The 22,547-nt window shown below is 42.6% G+C and overlaps 1 protein-coding gene across 1 annotated transcript in view; it reads left to right on the forward strand.

Moving 5' to 3' along the window:
- NSG2 (neuronal vesicle trafficking associated 2) overlaps window positions 1-22,547 on the forward strand; it is a gene marked incomplete at both ends in the record, with an annotated part of 56,140 nt that overhangs the window by 10,965 nt on the left and 22,628 nt on the right. The window contains one exon of the mRNA XM_082650970.1: window positions 4,911-4,994. Coding sequence (XP_082507096.1) covers window positions 4,911-4,994 — 84 coding nt within the window. The remainder of the gene's footprint in view (window positions 1-4,910; window positions 4,995-22,547) is intronic.

The following is a 22,547-nucleotide window of genomic DNA, read 5'->3' on the forward strand; positions in this document are numbered from 1 at the left end:
AAGACCTGCTTTTGACATGGAGAAGGGGTTCTAATGAGCTAACACTTCCTTAGGGGCAAAGGTAAAATATTACCTGGGTTGCTTTTGGAGAAAATATGGTATAGCTAAAGAGAGGAGCAGATGACTGAGGACTGACGCAGGGTCAGTCAACCTGTCTGTTGGCCTAGTTTGAACTCAGTGCTTTGAGAAGTGTTCTGAAGCCAAAAGAAGTGTTTTCATTAGAAACTCACTCAGGGCATAAGCAACATCTCACAGGGGTTCAGGGCAAAGTAGTATATGGATTTGAAGGAGGGCTATGACCCCAACTCTGCCTAAACTCAGCATCACTCCTGCAGATGGTAAATGGCATATTAAATATATATATTTATTCAGATAATATATAAATTATTTTATATATATTGAACTTGATATAAATGAAATCACACAAGACATAAAAAAATACTTTTTTGCATCAGATTTCTTTAGTTCAATATAATAATGTCTGTGAGAGTCACCCATGTCTATGTAGCATTGCTGTGTAGCATTCCATCTTATGAATACACCACAATTTATCCATTCTCCTGTTAATAGACATTTGGGTTATTCTCAGTTCTGTGTTATTATGGAAAAAAAGTGGCTATGAACATTGTTGTGTGTATCTTTTGGTGGATTCATCATATTTTGAGGTGATTTTTTGCTGGTGCAGAGAAAATCTATTGGTTTTGTTATACTTATTTAGTACTTGAACATCTTACTAAATTCGAATAGCTTTTCAGTTCATTTTTTCTTGGAACACATTTCTATCAGATAGAAAGCTTTTCACCTCAAGTACTAGAAAACACAACCTAAATTGGATTAAGGTTCAAAGAGTATATATTTGCCCCCCTCCCCACCCCCATGACTGCAGGGTACAGCATGTGTCTGGTTTCAGGCAAGGTGTGATCTAGAGGGCAGGGTGTCATCAGGGCTCATCTCCACTTCTCTGGGTTCCTCTTGGCTCTGGCCCTCTTTTGTATGCTGCCTTTGACCTCATCCTGGCTCCTCCCCATAGTAGCAACAATTGCTTCAGCACTTTCAGAACTAAGTCCTCACCACACCATCCAGAGGAAGAACATGTTCTTTAGGGAACACTCATAAAGAGCAAGGAGGTGTCTTCCCCCAAGTTCCCAGTCAGTATTGCCTCATATCTCTTTGATTCAAGTTAGGTAACATGCCCATCTCTGAGCCAATCAAATTTTGTGATCAATAGAATAATATGCTCTGATTGGTTTAACCTAATTAGGGTCCATCCCCGCCATCAAGGAAGTCATCAGTTCCACCAAACCACATGGCTGCCACATGGGACAGGGGTGAGTTCTTGAAAGCAATATCGGGCGGTGGGGGGCGGGGGTTTTGGATTGAAGAAGGAAATGGATGTTAGAGAAGCAACCACAAAATATTTATTATGACAATTATAATATATTGGCTGTAATGGTTATTCATTGTCTCATTCCAACAGTAATATTTGTTTAGTTTTGGCTCCTATCTCAACATGTTGGCCACTGCATGAGGTCTTTAAAAGTTACATGGAATGATATAAATGGTTTAGGGCTTTTTGAGAAGTTTTGGGAAAGATGTTTATAAAAATAAAGGGGCAGAGGGAAAGACTAAGAAGCTTAAGAAGAAGCTAAGAACTAAGAAGCTAAATGCTTCTTAACACTTGAGGTGTTATGCTTGAGACCAGTCTGATGGCTAAGGATCTAGAAATGAAGGACTCAAGCTAAGAGATGGTTGAGATGGACTTTGCAATGTGGGAAGGCATATTAGTTTTCTGTTGCTATGTAACAAATTATCAAAGCTTTAGTGGCTCAAAACATCACAAGTTTATTATCTCATAGTTTGTATAGGTCAGAAGTTCAGGCACAGTTTAGATGGATTCTGTGCTCAGGGGTCTCCTGGGTCTGAAATCAAGCTGTCAGCTAGGCTGCATTCTCATCTGGTTCTTAGGGCCCAGGTTGTTGGCAGAATTCAGTTACTTTTGGTTGTAGGACCGAAGTCCCCATTTTCTTGAGTGACCTGGCTGTTGATCGGGGTCATTTTCAACTCCTAGAGTCCACCCTCAGGTACTAGCTGCATGGCCCTCTCACAACATGTTGACTTACTTCTTCAAGGCCAGCAAGAGAATCTCTCTCCAGTCTGCTGTGACCGAGTTTGCATAGCATACTCATGGGAGTGACTATGCCATCATATTCACAGGTCCTGTCCTCAGTCTTGAGGGAGGAGATTATACAGTGCATGTACACAGGGGTGGGAAGCTTGGAGACCGTCTTAGAATGCTGTCTATCATAAAAGGCAAAGGCAGTTTTTGCCCTAAGGCTTATAGGTCACATGGCACACTGACCAGGAAATTCACTATCTTAGAAATAGACATTGAGATGGATTATAATATATTTATATATATACATACAGACATTAGATATATATACACACACAACATGGGGAATTGGGAGAAGAAACTATAATTTCCAGTTTGTGAATATTTCTAAAAATGTGGATTCAGAGAACTGATCAGACATCTAAATTTTCAATATACTTCATAGCCTGTCAGTTGATCTAGTGCTATTCCAAATATTTTTAATCATTACAATTTGTAGAATATCTTTTAAGTTCACAAAGCACCTGCGCGTACATTGTTTCATTTGGCCCTTCCCAGAATGTTGTGAGTTTCTAACAGAAACACTTAGCCTGTGAACCGTGCCTTGGCATTTACTCTTACATTTATATTAGCTCTTAACTCTCACTAACACACTGAAGTTCACATAACACCAAAACGGCCAAATCTGTAGACTACATGCTAATTTACACTTTTGTTTATTTGACCATGTGGTTCAATTTGCATAAAGTATCTTGTCTTGTTCACCCAGGAAACTTCTATTCATCCTTGAAACCTTTTTTTTCAGACCATGCTTGAACAGTATTGTTCTTGAGAAATCCTTGCCTTGCTCTCGAAGGGCTGGATAGGGAGGACCTGCAGGCTGACAGGTGCAAGAGAGGCCCGATTCCATATCCGCCTCAGACACCTATTGGAAGAACATTTGGCAGTGTTCAAAAAAACGTTGTTATTGAATGAACGGTCTGAGTGCTTAACTTATATTAAATCATTTAAGCCTCCTAACAACCCAACCAGGTAGTGATGGTTATTTTCCCATTTAATAGAAGAGAAAGCTAAGACACAGAAGGTGTAGTGCTTGAGCCAGGATTCAAACCCAAAGCACGATGTTTCCTCTCCCTACAATATTGACAGTATCAGTATTTGCCCCACAGCACAGAATTAAGTGAGATAGTGCATGTCAAGCACTCAGTGTCTGCTGTATAGTAAATTTGCTAAGCATGAGGGATATTTTTATTACTTGTGGCAAAGAAGCTTCTGCTTTCCTATTCTTTGGAACAGGAGATAGAAAAAAATAAAAAGAACATTCCCCACCCCACTTCCCCGCAAAACCCTCATCCTTGTTTAGCTGTACCATTTCTTTAAGGAAGCCAGGGCTCACTTTTTAATATTTGGAGAAGCAGAATCCAAAGGGGGTGGAGCAAAACAACAGAATTTACATTTGCAAATGAGTTCTAAATGTCAGGGAAGGAGTGATGTTGTAGATGGGCTGGGACCCAGATCCTCCTTAACTAACATATTTAAGTGCCACACCGTAGATGTTCAATAATAGTAGTTCCCCCCCATCCTTTCCTTTTTGAGCTATATTTTGTCCAAGGCATGCCTCACAGACCTTAAAGAAAATTCTTCATAGAAGAATTCTTGCAGGAGTTCATACACTTGACTATTGTCTCTAGGAAAACTTGGTGAAAGTTTTCAGTGAAAATTTGGTTAATTTAAGCACTAATGAGAAGAATGATCATAGTTAGAAGATTGTTTCCTTTGAGCTGTGTGACCTTGGACCAGTGACTTGACAGCTCTGTGCTTCAGTTTTCCTTTCAGGAGAATGGAAATAGCAGTGGTATGTAGATAAAGTATATGGAGGGCTTGATCTAGCTGTGGCACATAATAAATTATTCCAAAAGTATTACCCGCTATCATCTCATTCAACCCTCAAAACAGCCTTTTTAACTAGGGGTTATGATTATGATTATTGTCCATATTTTACAGCTGAGGCCCCGAGACTCAGACATCTTCTGTGTTACCCATGACACTGTGACACTTGGCAATAGTTATTGATTGTCTGTCAAGTTTCTTTTTTCTCCCACTTTGCCTCCACAGTGGGATGGAGTCCCATAAGTGTCTTGGCAGGTTGACAGCTTATCTGGAAAAGATATTAACCACCTCTGCAAAATATTCAGACTTCAGAAAAATAAGATGATACAATAGATTCAGTAGACCTTTCTGTTTTTCTTTGTGGAAGGCCCTAAATGAAATTGGAATTAAGTATATGTGCAAACGTTTTGCTACAAGATGTTCATCATAACTTGTTTATATACCCTGAACTGTGGAAACAACCTACGTGTTCAGCCATCAAGACCGGTTAGATTAATTGTGGTATATGCACACAACGAAATATTAAGCTACATCAAAAGGCAAAATGAAATCATATATTTTTCTACGTGGAGAAAATGTTAGTAGAGTGTTGTGTGATAAAATGAAGTATGAATCCGTTTCATAAAGTATATATTTGCATAAATAGCAAATACATATGCAGAATATGTGCATATATATGCATATAAAAACTGGAAAGGTGAGATCAAAATTGTCACCTATGGCTGTCTGTTGGAATTGGAAAGTATTATGGGTGATTTGAATTTTCTATTTTCCTGTGTTTGTTTGAGTGGGAGGCTCTTTATTTTCTGATCTTTATGCAATATACGGTAAATTCTAGTTACTAAAGAAAAGGAACAGAAAAGTCTTTCAAGTCTCTGTGCATGCTAACACTGGTTGAACCTTTCAGGTGATTGTGAAGACAAGAACGGAATATCAGCCCGAACAGAAGAACAAAGGGAAGTTCCGGGTGCCGAAAATCGCTGAATTTACGGTCAGTGTCTTGATGGTGTAACAGAAAGACTGGGTGTAGGTCACTGAGTCTAATCAAATAACTAAAGCTCTGCCTCTTGAGGACAAGTTATCCTCTCTCCTACTCCGAAATGTTCAGACAATTTGATAATTGATAAATGTGTCTCATTTCTTCTTTTTCCTCCTGTCCCTGTCTCTCTGCCTTTCCATCACAATCTTCAGGAAATGTGATAGAAATGTATAAAGAAACTCAAAGTTTAGACATTGGTTGATTGCAACAAATACAAAAAAGACAAAGGGAGAGAAAAGTTGACTTCTTAGTGGTAAAAACCGAATGGTTGATTTTCTATTTATTGGTGGCTGGGTCACTAGGAGAACTGGTGAATACATATCACTGTGATGAATTGCGTGAAGGAGCCATGAAGGCTGCTCTGTGAGGATGTATGGAGGAAGCTCAGGGAAGTACCCTGGGGAAGTCACTTAGATGGCTAAGGAGAGCACAGCTTGTGCAAAGGCCCTGAGGCTGGAGGGAAGTTGAACCCAACATTGAATAGGAATAAGGGCAGTGAAGCTCAGCTCTAGGAGGGGTGTGGGGACCAGACAGAGATGAGGTATGAAAAGTGGGCAGAGGGCAGACAGTCCCAGTCATCGTAGGCTGTATGGAGGAATTATTATTTTAGGCTAGAAGCATGAAAGAAACCCCAAAGGACTTCAAGAAGAGGAAGGATATGATTAAACTGGGTTTTTGGAAAAAGCATGCTGGCTTTTACATGAGTAATAGAGGGAGAGTGGGGAGACTGCTGGGTTACTGCAAGTAAAAAAACAGTAGTGGCTTAGCAAAGGAAGGTGAGTGGAGAGAGGCCTAAAAGATACTTAGGAGGCAATATCAGCCATGGAGGCAGTAGAATAAGTGGTTCTGTGGATGGAAACTGAAGCAGTCTGGCTGGGTTTGAGCCCTGTTTCCACCTCATACCAGCCATGTGGCCACAAGCTAGTCAATAAACTTCATTTATCAAATGGCGATAATAGAAGGTTACTGTGAGAATGGAATATAGAATACATGCAAAGCACTTGGATCTATACGTGATAAGTGCACGATTAATAGTAACTATTTTGTATCAACTGTGGCTGAGGGCTTTGGAAGTGAAAACAGCCGTTGGTTGGTTGTCTGTATGTATTTGTATAATACATACTTGGTTGGAGTATGTATTATACATGGATAAGCATATTGGTCCGTTTCTGTCCCTATCTGTCTCCCTGCTACATGTGTCAGAGCAGCTGGGTGTGTGAGCCTGGGAGGGAATATGGCACGTCTGTGTACATCCCCCCAGAATGTGGGACTTCCCTGGATGTTGACCCCCTCTTTGAGGGCAGGACTTGCTTTTATTTTTGGCTGTAGCTTTAGTGTCTGGCACACAGCATGGGCCCAGTGAACGCTGACCTGGCCTGAACTGCATGCAGGTATCTGCAAGAACCAGCAGGTAGCTGTGAGGGGAGGGTAGGAGTATCATGGTCCATAATGTATGAGCATCAGGCCAGGGAGTAAAGCTGACCTGTCCTCCTGGCGGCAGAGATCATCAGAAGTATGCCCAGATTCATGCACAAAAATGTTTATTGCAGTGTTATTTGTAAAATCGAAGCATTGGAAACAATGCTAGATTTTCAGCAGCTTTCTCATGATTCCATATGTAAGACCACATGCATAGGATGGACTGTTTCAGCAGTTTCTTAGGAATCACTTTTGGAAGGAGAGTATTTCGTTTCCTCTGAATTATGGGCTTAACGAGATATTTTCATCTTTCTTGTACTTTCTCAATTTTACACGAGCATGAATTGTTACAATAATCAGAAAAAAATTAGAATATTTTAAAAATTTGCTCTTTTTGCCAAATAGAGTGTTACAGTTTTTGATGGAATTATTCCTTATTTAGCAATCATTTAAAATGATGGTTATGAAAACATGCAATAATTTGGGCAAATGCTTCATAGAGGAAGCTGAGTGAAAAAAGCAGAGATTAAAATTGTATGTTTTCTATGGCTGGAACGATGAAAAAAACCACAAGTATACAGAGGAAAAAGGACATGGAAAGAAATGTCTCAAAATGTCGTTTGTGGCTGTGTTATCAGCCGTGGTGTTGGACCATGTTGTCATTGTTTTCTTTTTTTTCCTCTTTGTTGGCAACTTTTGGTGATGTGGCAATTTTATCATATTTGATGCCCGTGAGTCCCTGAGAAGCTGATATAATCCCGTTTTTTTCAAGGGGAACTATGGCTCAGAGCAGTGATGTGACCTGCTCACCCACTAGCAAGTGGCAGGGCCAGGGCTGAAAGCCGGCCCCACCCCCCGCCTTTCTGTTCATCTGTGCCGCCTGTTTTGGGTAACTATGGGTTAGAACAGAAGCGAGTGAGCCAGGAGAAAATGAGTGGCTTGTCAGGGTCCAGGGCCTGAGGAAGTGCCCCACGCAGCTTGACTCAGTTGGCCCTGGAGGTTGGGAAGAAAGGGCGTTGGGGTTTGGGGGCAGCCCTTTGTCAGCACAGACTGTCAGGTGTGGGCGGAGGGCCCTGCCGCTTGGAACAAAATGGGAGGAATGGAGCAAAATTGTTTGCTTTTGTAGAGCTGTGAGCATTTATTAGCCTGGCTTTTCACTTCCTTAAAGAGAGCTCCCCCTGGGCCACGTGAAGGATGTATCTGCTGGGGTGAAGGTGGATGCAGCACCCTAGGGAGGAGCTTGTGCTGCTGGCGATTCTGAGGCAGGAAGAGTCTGAGACAGGAATAAAGACACAGACCTACTAGAGAATGGACTTGAGGATACGGGGAGGGGGAAGGGGAAGCTGGGACGAAGTGAGAGAGTGGCATGGACATATATACACTACCAAACGTAAAATAGATAGCTAGTGGGAAGCAGCCGCATAGCACAGGGAGATCAGCTCGGGGCTTTGTGACCACCTAGAGGGGTGGGATAGGGAGGGTGGGAGGGAGACGCAAGAGGGAGGAGATATGGGGATATATGTATACATATAGCTGACTCACTTTGTTATACAGCAGAAACGAACACACCATTGTAAAGCAGTTATACTCCAATGAAGATGTTAAAAAAAAACAAGGAAGCGTCTGAGGGTCTGAGCTGTCAGCTGCAGTGGGACTCGGGGGTCCAGCTGGGTTGTTATGGAGGTAGAATTGTTCCTGGTTGGAGAAAGGGGCATCAGGGGCTCCTCCGTGTTTGGCTTGACTGACTGAGCCGGGGGGTGGGGGGTGGGGCGGGATGCTGTCCACTGGGTAGGAGGTGGGGGACCGGGCAGTGGGAGATGCATTGACTGGGAGGTGCCTGGGGACCATGGGAAGGGTGGGGCAGAGGCAGTCTGGCCACCCTTGGATGTAACGGGTCTGGAGTTCAGGATAGAAATTTCGGCTAGACCACGGGGGCTGGAAGTCAGAGAATTCCCAGTTCATCTTAGAGAGCATAACGCTGGTAAACAGTGGCCGGGCTACCCCTCCAGGATACTGCCCGGGGCAAAAGTAACCACGGGGATGGCAAAGATGCCTCCCTCCCTCATTCCAATATCTTCATGGAGGTGGCACAGCTTGTGAGTTCACATCTCAAATTGGACCTGGGGAGATCAGCTCATAGCAATTCTCTATGAGAGAGAATGAGAGGAGAGAGCAGGGAGGGAGAGACGAACTGAGAAAGATTGAAAGAATCGCCTGGAACTTTTTTTTAACACGAAGGCTCTTGCAGTCATTGCCAAGGCCCACAGACTTGAGAGACCGTTCATCAGGCTTCTTTGAGAAGATGGGAGCGTGCAGAGAGAAGCCCCTCCTTCTTTCTTAGTCCTGGGAGCTGGAGGTTCTTCTAAAGCTGATTATGCTATCGAAGGAGCTGGTGCATCCGGCCATGCCCTAAGATCTGACTGTCCCCAGGCTCACCTGTGAGAAGGAACTGAGTCTTGCATTTGGAGGCTGTTGGTGCCAATCTGATGAGAGGTATTGCAGGGAACACCTGCACTTTGGGGCTAGATCCACTTGGCAACTTGGGTCACAGCCCTGTCACCTCTTAGCTTAGCTTCCTGACCTTGGGAAAGTCCCTTCACCTCTCTGAGCTCTGATTCCTCATCAGTAAACCGGGACACAATAGCACAAAGTGTAAGGCCTTGGTGCACTCTAGTGCTCAATGAATGATCATTTTATTCTCTTCCTGTTCAGATCCCTTTCCTTCACCCCGGGTTCTTCGCTTGCTACCTCATTAGCTGAATTTTGTGTGTTGGTTGAGACAGACCTGGTCCTCCCTCTCCTGGCTTTTTCTTCCTGGGAATGTGGCTGGGAAAACCTGGAGGAACTGTTCTAAATGTAGCCAGTTCGATGTCAGGATCCATGGGTGGCCTCTGGCTCTCTACAGTGACCTAGAGAGCTATCTCTTTGCCTCCTGGGGAGTGTAGGCAATAGTTTTTGGTAGGCTACTTCTCAACACATCCATTATAAAATGAATAATCCTAGTACCTGTTAAAAATGCCTTAACGTCCACTTTGTAGGCTAACAACCACCTTGTGCACTTGTTACTGTTATTCTTATCCCCATTTTACGGACGAGGAAACTGATGCTCAGAGAAGTGAATTGTCTGACAAGGCCACGCGGCGAGGACGTGTCAGAACAAAATAAGAACCCAGCCCTATGTCTCCACATCCCACTCTCTCTGCTACACCTGATGCCACCCTGCCATTGTCCTTGCCAAACTGTAGCCTGTCTGAATTCTTCCCTTCCTGGCCGACTTCTTCCCTTCCTGCCCTTTCTCCCCTTTCTTCTTTGTCTTTATCAAATTTGCTCTGGGCTGGACTGGATGCCTGTTGCTGGGAGACACACGGTTATGCAAGACAAAATCCTTGCTCTGGAGGAGCTTGCAAAGGTGTGGATTAGACAAAAGTGTCCTGGCCAATTTCTTGGAATACTGTCCCTGTATGGTCACCTCCTCTGGGATGCCTCCCTTGATCCTCTGAGCTGGGTTTGGTGTCTCCTCTGGGCTCTGCAGATCATATGGGGTTCTCGAATGCTGCTGTACTGTAACTGGCTACTCTGGCATCTTCAGCCCCCTCCAGCCTCTGGTCCCTGGAGGGTAGGATCACACTGGCCCACTCATGTGTTCCTAGTTCCCAGAAGAGGGCCTGGCATAGAGTGGGTGTCACGTGTGCTGCAACGTGAGCCCCAGACTTTGGGGACCGCCTCAGTATTCATCCCTGATAGCATGCTGAGTCTGGGTTCAGGAAATTTGACTCTGGTGGCTATGGTCTGGATAAGCTCAGATTAGAGGGTGTCCGGGCACATGGGGAAAGATCCTGGGGATGCCTACAGACCAGACCCTGAGCACAGTCAGTGGGGAGAATCCAGAATGGGAGGGATGCATTAGGGTAAAGGGACCAGAACCCACCATTCCCGTCAAGCAAATGGACGCATTAAAATAAAGCTGGCTGGGGAGAACTAGAAGCGAGAGCTTAGCAATTTTTAAGGAGCTGGTGTCTGTGGGCTATTATTAGAAACAAAAGACAACAACAAACCAACGGAACAAAAAAAAACGAAAATCCAGTTGAAGCTTCAGGCCTAATATTATAGGGTGTTGATTTTTCAGTGTTCCATCCAGTCACTGATCCACTCAACTTTTTGGGGCTTGTGCTCTGCTCCTGACCTGACCTGTGATTGGCGTTTTATGTAAGGTATCCCACTGAATGATCCCAGCAAACTGGGCTGGCGAGACTGTCACCCCACTTGCAGGTGAGGGAACCAGGCTCAGAGAGGCTGGGAATTTTCCCAAGTTCCACGCCCAGGAGGCTGTGGAGCTGGGATGTACTCGCAGGTCCAAAGCAGGGGGCCGTGGCCGGGTGTAAGAGGTTAGGGAAGCTGCCGCCAGTGGAAGGGAGCCTGACTACCAGTGAATAGCTCCCGGGGGATGCTGCTGGGCCAGTCTACCTGCCAGACGTTTCTTTCCTTCTCTTCCTCTTCCACCCAGCCAGGGGATGGGGGTGTTTGCACTCTGTCTCAGGCCTCAACTCTGTTCACATTCCTTCTAACTCCAACCTGGGAAAGACATGGCAAAACACCAGAATCAGCCTCCCCGGCTGGGTGTCGGGAGGTGGCCACATCTAACAGCCGGCAGAGTCCAGGCCCCTCTCCTTCCTGAGAGTCTCTTGTAACTGTGCTTTCTTCTCTGGTCTCTGTCCTAACCCATCATCTCCTGGCCCATCCTCCTTCTGGGTGCCTCTGCCTCCTTTCTCAGCCCCCTCCTGCCCATTCTTCTCACCTCCCCAGAGGAGGACTCTTTCTAATGTGCATATCCTGCAAGGACACTGCCATCCTCTAACCCTGCCATAGCTTCCATTGCTCACCTGCCTTCTCCCTGACCTGCTCGAAGCCCTGGTCCTTCCCTCATGACACCATACTTCGTATGCCTCCCTGTCTTTGTTCGTGCTGTCCCTTCCCACTGGAATGCCCTTCCCACCTCCATCATTGGGCAAACTCCCTATTCATCCCTCAGCACCCAACTCAAATGGCTCTGGCCTGTGAGGGGTTGCCTGCCAGCCGTTGCGCAGTCTGTCCTTCCTCCTCGGGGTTCCTGCACCTGCTATATAACCCTCCAGTTATACAGTGTTGGCATCAACGTTACCTGCTGTGTCTCCCACTGACTTGAGGCTGGGATGGTGTCTTCTTTATCTTTGCTCCCCAAGAAACTAGCCAGTGCCGGCCCACACCTGGCACCAAATGATGTCTTTAATAACTAAATAAACAGGTTAATGAGCAAACAAAAATAGCTGGCTGATGGAAAACTACACACTGATAAACACCAGAGCTCTGGCTGCCTCATTTTCAATATCTTTATTTAAAATCGGGGCTCTATCTTTGCTTCTAAGCTTCTTGCCGATGACACATTCTCATACATGTCCTCTTCCTGGTGTCACATTCCCTGGGAGGTGAGACCTCATTTATAGCTTTGCCATTTGCTTCTACCAATTTTTCATCAAAACCCCAGGGGCTGCCCTCCATTGGTGGGATTCTAATATTTGCTGACAGCAGCAAATGGGGATAAGCGATTTTACTTTATTATCTGTTGTCTTGGTTTTTATTGCCCTCTTTTTTTTTTTTAACTTTTTGTTTGTTTGTTTGTTTGTTTTTTTGGGGTTTTTTTGCTGTACGTGGGCCTCTTACTGCCGTGGCCTCTCCCGTTGCGGAGCATAGGCTCCGGACGCGCAGGCTCAGCGGCCATGGCTCACAGGCCCAGCCGCTCCGCGGCATGTGGGATCTTCCCGAACTGGGGCGTGAACCCGCGTCCCCTGCATCGGCAGGCAGACTCTCAACCACTGCGCCACCAGGGAAGCCCTTTTTTTAACTTTTGAGGAACATTTAAGGTAAGTTATTAAAAACACTGCCTGCTGGCTTAGGAGCAGAGTCATCATCTGGAACAGAAAGAATTTACATGTGAGCGCTTGGTGGAGAAAATCTGCAATAGTATTTGATGTTTATTATCGCACTTCTGGCTAGGGTTTTATCAAAAATCAGAATAAAGATGTAGGCCTATGTTTATGGCTGGGTGCTTTCTCCTGGCCTCATGGAATGGTACTATTAGAGTGACCTTCAAAAACATATATTATTGAGAACTGAAAAGCAAATGTGGCTTAATTTTTTTAACAAAACATTTCCCTGGGAGAGAAAACATCTGTGGTGCTATCTCAGGAGGAATGGGCTCAGGGTTTGGATGTGGGACTGGGAGATTCAATGACCACTCCACAACCTAATGACTGGGCTGCTTTTATTGCCAGGTTCTCATTCTCATTGACTCAAACATTGGCAAATAAATGCTGTAATAAAGCAAGTCACTTGTTTATAAGTTTAGTGTAGATGACTTCTAGAGTTTAGTGAATATTCTTATTTCCTATGGGACTCCTGTAGGAGTTGGCTGATTAAAAGTTTGCACACTGCTCGTTAAACAGTTGGAAGTTTGTAACCAACCATGGTGGGAGTATTTACACCATGGCAATGAGCAAACAGTGTAAATCATGCATCACCCCCCTTTCTCAACCCAGGAGGGTTTACCAGCACACTTGTGTGAAGGGCAGTATGGAAAAGGGGAAATACATGGGCTGGGGGTTTGACACTGGGGGTATGTATGAGCTAAAGCAAGTCATTTCATCTCTCTGAACCTGTGTTTCCCAATCTGTAAAATGAGATAATGCTGTCTACATCATAGGCCTGGCCTGAGGACAAGATGAGATAATATAAGCCCCATGGTAGCTTGATCAATGTGAGCTGCCTCTTGTCGTTACATGATAGTTTCATTGCTGAGGTGTTGGTCATCCGGCTAGACGGAATGCTTCCACCCAGGGTGGGTCTCAGTGGGAAGCCACGCCTGGCTCCATCTCACTAGGCCCTCTGTCTCGACTGACATTGCCCTGGCTCAGTTGCTCCTCCTCGCCCACCATTCCTGCCGGGCCAGCTTTTGACCTTCCAGCTTCATCCCATCTTCCCCTTTCTACCTGTTATGAAGTCAGAATGATCATCAGATCCTGCTTGAGAAATCTCTGATGGCTCCCCACTCCGACAGGCAAAAATGTGAGGTTTTTGCGTGATATTGCAGGCTCTTGCAAAGGTGGTCCTTGCTGCTAAGTTCCTCCACCATTCCTGTGTCCTCAGTGCTCCGGGCCTCTCATGGCTCTGTAAAACCACCATGCCCTTTCACCCCTCCAGGTCTTTGCCCGTGCAGTTTCCTCTGGCTCTATTGCCAGCCCACGTTTTCCACCTTGTGGACCAGCTCACCTCCTCCAGAAACCTGTCCTTGATTCCCCAAGTCAATTTCTCATCTGGAGAATGTCCCAGCCTTTGCCTGCACCCACCACTGCTCTGAGATGCCACATTGGCTTCAACTAGAGTTCTCCTGCTACCTGGCTGGATTGCTGAAAGTAGTGCAGAAGGTAGGGCTTCATAAAGGTTTCTCACATCCCATGTTGGGGTAATGAAAGGAAGATGCTTGTGGAAAGTAAAACAAGATTTATTATTTGTAATTAATTAATAACAATAACTTCCATTTCACTGAGCTCCTATTATATGCTGGGTAGTTTGCTAGTCATTTTCTATTTTATCTTTAACTCTTGAAGTAGGCGTTATTTTTGATAGCCAGATGAGGAGACCAAGGGTCAGAGAGTTTAATGAAGGTATTCAAGGTCATGCAGCCAATAAGTGGCAAGAGTCAGGCTTTTCTGGACCAGAGGGGTATGCATGTCTATGGTATGTATATGAGAGTATGTGTGTGTTCTTTTGCCTCTGTCAGCTTCCAAATCAGGAAACCCTGTACATATGGGTAATTGGCTAACTTAAACTAAACTGAAAAGTGGTTGCTAGAATACTAAAATGTTGCTGCCTATCCCTGTTACTTGCCAAGCATTAGGCCAATTTTGCTTTGGCTCTCTTCTTTTTTCTCTTTAAATACACTGTTTGGCCAAGTCCTAAATGCATGGATCCAAAAGAGAGGAGAGAAGCAAACATTTCCCAAGGAAGACATGCCATTTTCCTCATGGCTTGTCATGTGGCTTGTCTCACGGTCCCCTCACGCAGTGGGAGGATTAATCTCCTGACTGTCTTGCTCTCTGGGCCTCTGCTGCTGCAATGTGTGATTATTTTAAACAGGATTAAAAAAAAATTTATGATGTTTAAGCTCCTGGAACTGTCAGAGGAAGACAGGTCCTAACAAAGTGACTGTGTGGCTTTTTGTGTCACCATCATGTTCTATAATTATAAGAAAACTAGTCGTCATAGCAACTGCCACATAGGCCTGGCTTCCTCCTGGAGATGCTGGCAAGCTCCTCGGCTCTGTGATCTGAGCAGTTGCAGGTGGATTTGGTTTTCAGAGGGGATTCAACTCTCACTTGGGCGATAATCATGAATGCACTCTAAGACTCCACAACCCGAACTCAGTTTTACTATGCAATCTGACAGACCTGGGTTTGAATGCTGGTTCTAGAACTCAGTGGCTACGTGGGCAAGTCATCTCACTGGCATGAGCCTCAGTTTCCTCTTTAGTAACATGGGTATGCCAACGCCCACTTCGGAGGGTTGTTGTAATAACTGTGTTTAGGATGCGCCTGGCAGAGTGCCTGACACACAGGAACTCTGATATATACTAGACGTCTTCCCATTCACCTCTTCACTGTGAACAAATGAAAGAAGAAAAATGCTAAATTAGAGAAGGATGGATGTTTTCATATTCTTTTATTATTATTATCATCATCATTATTGTTATTAATTTTGGTAGCATTTGTAGCTAGAAAAACAAGTTAGTAAATCGAAATTCTAGGCTGAGTCATGTATATCAGGGAGAGAAGGAGAGAGATGAAAAGAGAGAAGAGAGAGAGAAAAAATAAATGAATATTCAGCTAGATAAAACTGATTTTATTTATTTTTTTCCTTATCTTTAAAAATTTTTTTTATTTTGCATTGGAGCAGAGTTGATTAACAATGTTGTGTTAATTTCTGGTGTATAGCAAAGTGATTCAGTTATATATATACATATATACACACATATATATATGTATATATGTGTGTATATATATATTCTTTTATATACATACACATATTCTTTTTCAAATTCTTTTCCCATTTAGGTTATTACAGAATATTAAGCAGAGTTCCCTGTGCTATACAGTAGGTCCTTATTAGTTATCCATTTTAAATATAGCAGTGTGTACAGGCCAAACCCACACTCCCAATCTATAGCTTCCCCCCCACCCTTCCCCCGGTAACCATAAGTCTGTGAGTCTGTTTCTGTTTTGTAAATAAGTTCATTTGCATCATTTTTTGTTTTTAGATTCTGCATGTAAGTGATATCATATGATATTTGTCTTTCTCTGTCTGACTTACTTCACTTAATATGATAATCTCCAGGTCCATCCATGTGCAACTGATTTGATTTAAAATTCCTCCAACTTTTTTTTTTTGTGGAAAATTGCATTTCTCTGAGGCTAAGAAAAAGACATCTGATCTCGGGACTTCCCGGCGGTCCGGTGGTTAACACTCCATGCTCCCAATGCAGGGGGCGTGGGTTCAATCCCCGGTTGGGGGAGCTAGGATCCCACATGCTGCACGGCGTGACCAAAAAATAAATAAAATAAACGGTAAAACTGGAGAAAAAGTTCAAAAAAAGCAAAAAAGAAATATATCTGATCTCTAAAAAAAAAGTTCTAAAATGAGTAAGGAAACCTGGTTTCTGGTCTCAGCCTCAGAGCTTCAGTTTTCTCATCTGTAAAATGAGGAAGTTGGGTGGGACAGTCTCCAAGGGCTCTTCTGTGTGAGATGTTCTAAGACTGTGGCTCTCAATCAGGGATGCTTTTGTTCCCCAGGGGACATTTGGCAATGTCTGGAGACATTTATGGTTGTCACCATTCTGTGTGTGCGTTTGTATGTATATGTGGTACTGGTATCTAGTGGGTTAAAGTCAAGGATGTTGTGAAATATCCTATGATGCACAGGACAGCCCTCCACAATGAAGAATTATCCTACCTAAAATATCGATAGTGCCAAGGCTGAGAAAACCTTGGCCTAGAATTTATCGCCATATTTATTTGCCTGAAAATAGGAATTATGTCCCACCACGACATGTCAGAGCTGTTGAATATTCAGTTTCTTATCTTAGCCATCTCCTGGAGATTTGAAGCCCTAGAAAAATTAGTAAAAAGACAAAAGACCTCTCAAGGTCCTAAGGGACTTACTAAAATATGAGATGGTCACAGGAGGTGGGAAAAATTAATTCCTTTGAATTTTCGTTCCCCTTGGTTCTGCATAACTCTTCATGGCTCAAAGGTGATTGTTCATGGGCAAAGTAAAATGTACAAAATGCAATTTTAAATCCATATACAGCTTTATTATTTTTCTATATATATAGGATAAAAATATTTCAATTGCAGCCCTCATTTTCCAGCTTGTCTTTGATTTTGACATTCCAAGCCATAGCCAGACAGACGTCTTTTCTGAGAGTCACGTGTGATCAGTTCTCTCTCCTGCTTAAAGCCATTCTGGGGCTTCCCTGGCCTTCAGGGTGAAATCTGAACTCCTTAGTCTATTGTCCCTGATCCTCAGAACCTCTTTCTTCTCTCTTCAACCTCCTCTCCTTTCTGACTTCACACCCCTCCCACCAACCAAAATTACTCGTGGAATCCTAGGCATACTTTGCCCTATCCTGCCTCCACTCCTCCAAATAGCTGTTTCCTCCGCCCTGAGTGCTTTTTTCTCCCCCACGGTCTAGCGGGCACCTTTTCGTCTCGTAGGCTGGCTCACACATCACCTTCTGGGTGAAGCCTGTTCTAATAGCTCCTCCTCTCTTCCCCACTGTCATGTGGAACTGACCCTTTCTTCCTTGGGGACCTTACTCACTGGGGAGTTTGTCAACTTGACCTCCTCTGTGCAGTTATTTCCTTACATGTGTTTTCCCATGGCCCTAAGAAAGCCTGGACTCTTGAGGACAGACACCACCTTTGATTCACTTCTAAATCCTCTACTATGACTATCGACCCTGGGACCTTGGTGGTCAGTAACTTTTTAAATAAGAGTAAGAATTGGATGAAGGTAGTCAAAGGAATAAAATTCCATTTATAAAAAGATAAATAAATAATAGGGATGTAATGTACAACATGATAAATATAATTAACACTGCTGGATGTTATGTATGAAAGTTGGTAAGAGAGTAAATCCTAAGAGTATTCATCACGAGGAAAAACTTTTTTTTCTTTTTCTTTTATTTTGTATCTATATGAGAGAATGGATGTTCACTAAACTTATTGTGGTAGTCATTTCATAATGTATGTAAGTCAAAAGATTATGCTGTACACCTGAATCTTATTCAGTGCTGTATGTCAATCATATCTCCATAAAACTGGAAGAAAAAAAAATAAAGTAAAAGTTTTGGAGATTCTGTGTAATCAAATGCCCATTGAAGAGCATTCAGATTGCGGTGTAGAGTATATTCTACACAGATGATAAGTTGAAGGCAAATAAAATGTGCTTTAAACTATTAAAAAAGTAACACATATAATACATGCACAAAATTCCAACACTATAGAAAGGCATAAACTGAAAAAAGATCTCCCTTTCTCTCCTTTCATAATCCTTCTCCCCCAAACTATCCATTGTCTAAGTCTGCGCTATCCAGATTGGAAGCTCCGAGCCGCGTGTGGCTGTATACATTTAAATCAGTCAAAATAAAATAAAATTCAAAATTTAATTCCTCAGTCACACAAGCCACATTTCAAGCGCTCAATAGCCACGTGAGCCTAGCAGCTACCATATTGGACAGCTCAGATTTATAGGACATTTCCATATTGCAGAAAGCTCTATAGAACAGCCTAGGAATATCTCCTTATGTTTCTATCCAGAGGCGTTTTCTACGTGTCAGCATATTTGTATTTATATATGCTTATGCACATTTGATATTCTTTTTCATTTTCTCAAATGGGACCATTTTATATACATTCTTCTGTACCTTGCTTTTTTTTCTCTTAATAATATATCTCGGAGACCTTTCCACATCACCACACTGAGATCCTTTTTTGTTCTTGTTAATGACTGTAGACTGAGGATTTTCACAATCTTTCTTAATCAGTCCCCTATTGTTTTAGCTTTCAGTCTTTTGCTGCTAAGAACTCTGCTTCAGTAATATTCCTAGTATGTGTATTTTCACACACATACACACACACACACACATCTTTCATATATTTTACAAGTATATTTGTAAGGTATGAGAATCTTTATCTTAAAAACTTTACCAAAGTGAATATGAATTTTCAGTTTTAATAGCTTTTACCAAATTACCTCCAAAAATTTTCCACCACATATACATCCTCCACTGTGCCTGCGAATGTATTCTTCCCCACATTGTCAGCACCTGTTTTAAGAAACTTTAAAAGTTTCACCAATCTGATATATAGAAAATGGCTCTTCACCTTTGCTTAAGTTTGTATGTCTTTCACTACTGGTGAGATCGAGCCTCTTTCCATGTACCAGTTGCCTGTTTGTGTCCTTCCCGGAAAACATCCTACTTGGTTGGACCACTTGCTGTTCCTTCTTGTTGATTTGCGTGGCCTCTTCCAAAAGCTGAGAACTTAGTCATTCTCACTTATTCAGTATTTTCTCAGTTGTCCTTTGCCTTTTTGTTTTGTTAATGGTGCAACTTCTTTTTTATATCTTCAGTAATTCTTACTTTTGCTTTATAACTCAAATTAATCACACACTCCAGGAGGCATAAAGGAAATTATGGGTACATTTGACTCTATAAAAATCAAAGCCTTCTCTCACCCTAACGTCATGTTTTCTTCTGCTGCGTTTACGATTTGTTTTTTTATGTTAAAATTTGGATCCCTCTGGAATTTGTAAAGAGCAGGGTAGGAATCCAACTTGACTTCTTTTTGAATGGCAGTTTGACAGTTGATTGATGATTATTAGTTAATCCTTTCTCTCTCTGACTAGACATGCCACAGTTTTTAGATACTGCGTTCCCATATGTATTTGAGTTTACTTCTCTGCTCTCTTTTCTTCCATGGATCTGACAATTATTTGCTATTGATAACAGAGACAATGCTAAATTGTCTCAATTACGTAGTTTTATAATACACTTTAAAATCTGTGTAAAGTCTTCTTCTCTTATTCCTTTTACATTTCAGGAACTCCTAATCCATTCTTGCACATTTACTTTTCCAGGTAAATATTAACATATATTTTAGGTCCAAAAAACTCCTGTTAACTTTTTAAATTTGGGTTACATGAATTAAAGATTAACTTGAAGAGAAGCTACATCTTTAAAGTATTGAGTCTATTTAGAGACAAGATTTAACTTTGCATTTGTTGACATCTTCTTTTGAGGTTCTCAACTGCTCTTTAAAATCATCTTTACAGTTCTTATTAAATTTATTCCGGGGCTTCCCTGGTGGTGCGGTGGTTGGGGGTCCGCCTGCCGATGCGGGGGACACGGGTTCGTGCCCTGGTCTGGGAGGATCCCGCGTGCCGCGGAGCGGCTGGGCCCGTGAGCCGTGGCCACTGAGCCTGTGCATCCGGAGCCTGTGCTCCGCAACGGGAGAGGCCACAGCAGTGAGAGGCCTGCGTACCGCAAAAAAAAAAAAAAAAAAAATATTCTTAAGTATTTTACCTATTTTTTGTTGGTATTGTAAAAGGCCCTTTTCTTCCATTATATTTTCTAATTTAATTTTTATTAAGTTTTTATTTATACTTAATAAAAATGTTTTTGAAGTTTGTACATTTATTTGCCACTAGGCAGTTACCAACTTCTCTTGTTTTCCAAATAATTTGTTAAAAATTTTGATTCTTTGGGTTTCTACATATATAATTGTATCATCTGTCCATAATACTAATATAGCTTCCCTTTTCTGAAACTTCGTTTTCTTATGTTATTTCCTTTTTGAAATTTTTAGACTCCTAATGTCATTTTCTTATCTAATTGCATTGGTGAATACCTTCAGATCTGCTGTTTCTAGCATTTCACCATTTAAATTTTGATGGATTTTTTTCCCCTCAAATGCCCTTTCTGCATTTATGGAGATGATCACATGGTTTGTCTTCATTGACCTAGTATTATGGTAAATTATACTGATAGACTTTTAAATATTAATGCATTCTTACATAGCCTCATTTGGTCATGGTGTACCACTGAATTCTGTTTGCTAATATATTATTTTAAATTGTTGCTTTAATAATATTGTGAGGTTGTGTTGAGTTTTCTTTTCTGCGCTGTCTTTGGCAGGTAAGGTTGTTAGTGTTATGCTGTGTTTGTAAAGAGAATATACATGCCTTTTCCTTTCTCCATGTTCTAGAAAATTGGAAAGAGTAGAGAAATAATGTTTCTTTGAGTCTTTTATAAAACAGAATTAACTCATAAAATCCTCTGGCTTAGTGTTATTGGGAGGGTGTGGGTAGTTTTCAGTAAATATGTGAAGAATTAATAAAAAAATTCCATTTGTACCCAGCTACCTCTCTAAAGCTTTAAAAGATGACATTATGAAATGCACCCACTGTCATTCTCCTAATTGTAACTCCCTTCAGTGATTTTTCTCAGAGTGGCCCCATTCAGTCAACAAGTATTTGTAGAGTAGCCACTGTGTCCTTGGCCTTGAGGTAGGTGGTACAGGTGATTCATGGAAGTACCTGACATGGCCCACAGTCAAATGTTCCCAGGAGCTGGCATACTGCTGAAACCTCCATTTATGTGACTTTGATTTGAAAGAAACATCATTCATCATTGAATATTAATAGAGCTCGGGGCTCTGTATTTACAGATCACCCTTTAGGCACACATTAGTTATTCTTGGATCTAGAGTAAAACATCTCACTCCAGGCTGCACACAGAGATGTAACAATTTGTCTTTCCTTTCTGTATTTGAGCCTGCTCCGTTTCTGATGCTGGCCTGCAGGGTAGGGCCACGTTGGTCAGCAGTGAGTGGAGCCCGTCAGACCTGCCTTACTCCCGGGCTTTCCCAGTGTGACTCACTTCTCTTTACCTCCTTGAACTTTAGACTTTTTCATCTGTAAGATGGAGATACTAATCCTGTTTTGTGATAGTTAAATGAGTATGTAAATGTAAAGCATCAAAACACAGTTGGCATCCATTTCTTTTGGTATTTCCCAAAGTAGCTAGCTCAGTACTGGGCTGTGAAGAAGACATTCATGGAATACTCGTTTAGGTCTGGACTATTTTTAGAGCCCTCGTTCTGATTCTCCTACCTCCCAATTTCATCCCGTCCAATTCAATTTCCACCCATCCATTCAATTTCCATTTTAAAATAATGGAGCCATGTCAGTGAATACCAGATGTCAAACATCTGTTAGCTCTCCAGTGCTCACAATAAACTCTTTAGTCTGACACCCATGCTCTTTCTTGAGCTTGCCTCTGTTTACCTTTTAAGCGTCGTCTTTCATGTACCACCCACACCTCCATATCTTTGTACAGACTGTTCTCTCTGCCTGAATCACCCTTTCTCCATCTCTTTCCAGGCTGGCTTAAGGACCCCTTCCCCAGTGCTTTCTCCATCACAGTGCTTCTCACTTTGTCTTCTAAAGTCTTTCTTAAGGGCAGAGACCACACATATGTCATCCCTGAATCCCATGTGCCTGGCCTAGACCTGCTATGGACCAGGTGCTCCACTAGTATCTGTTGTCAGGTGCATGATTAGTCTTTGGGTTACATGGTAAAATATGAACGAGATTTTCTCCATTTCGGTTCTCTGAGGAGCCCGGGGGAAACAGTTCTTTAAAATAGGAAAATAAGACCAGGAGAATCAATTGCATTTCTTGGCTGCAGGAGACGATGGAAAAGCATGACTTTCCTGAGCCTCCTAGGGCAAGGCCCTATAATGGGACGTTAGAGGCACCTTTCATTTTAAAGTGGATTTAAGTGGGGCCCAGGCTGGAACTCACCGAACAATTCAGCCACCCACTGCTTGTGAAATTCAGGAGCAGGCCTGCTTGAAAAGCCCTGCATAGCTCCTTTCTTCTTTTTAGGCAACACTGAGCTGGCTGGGCAGCCTCGCTGACGATGTTACAGTTAAA

This window comes from Grampus griseus, assembly GCF_964374135.1.
Source record: "Grampus griseus genome assembly, chromosome: 3".
Lineage (NCBI taxonomy): Eukaryota > Metazoa > Chordata > Mammalia > Artiodactyla > Delphinidae > Grampus > Grampus griseus.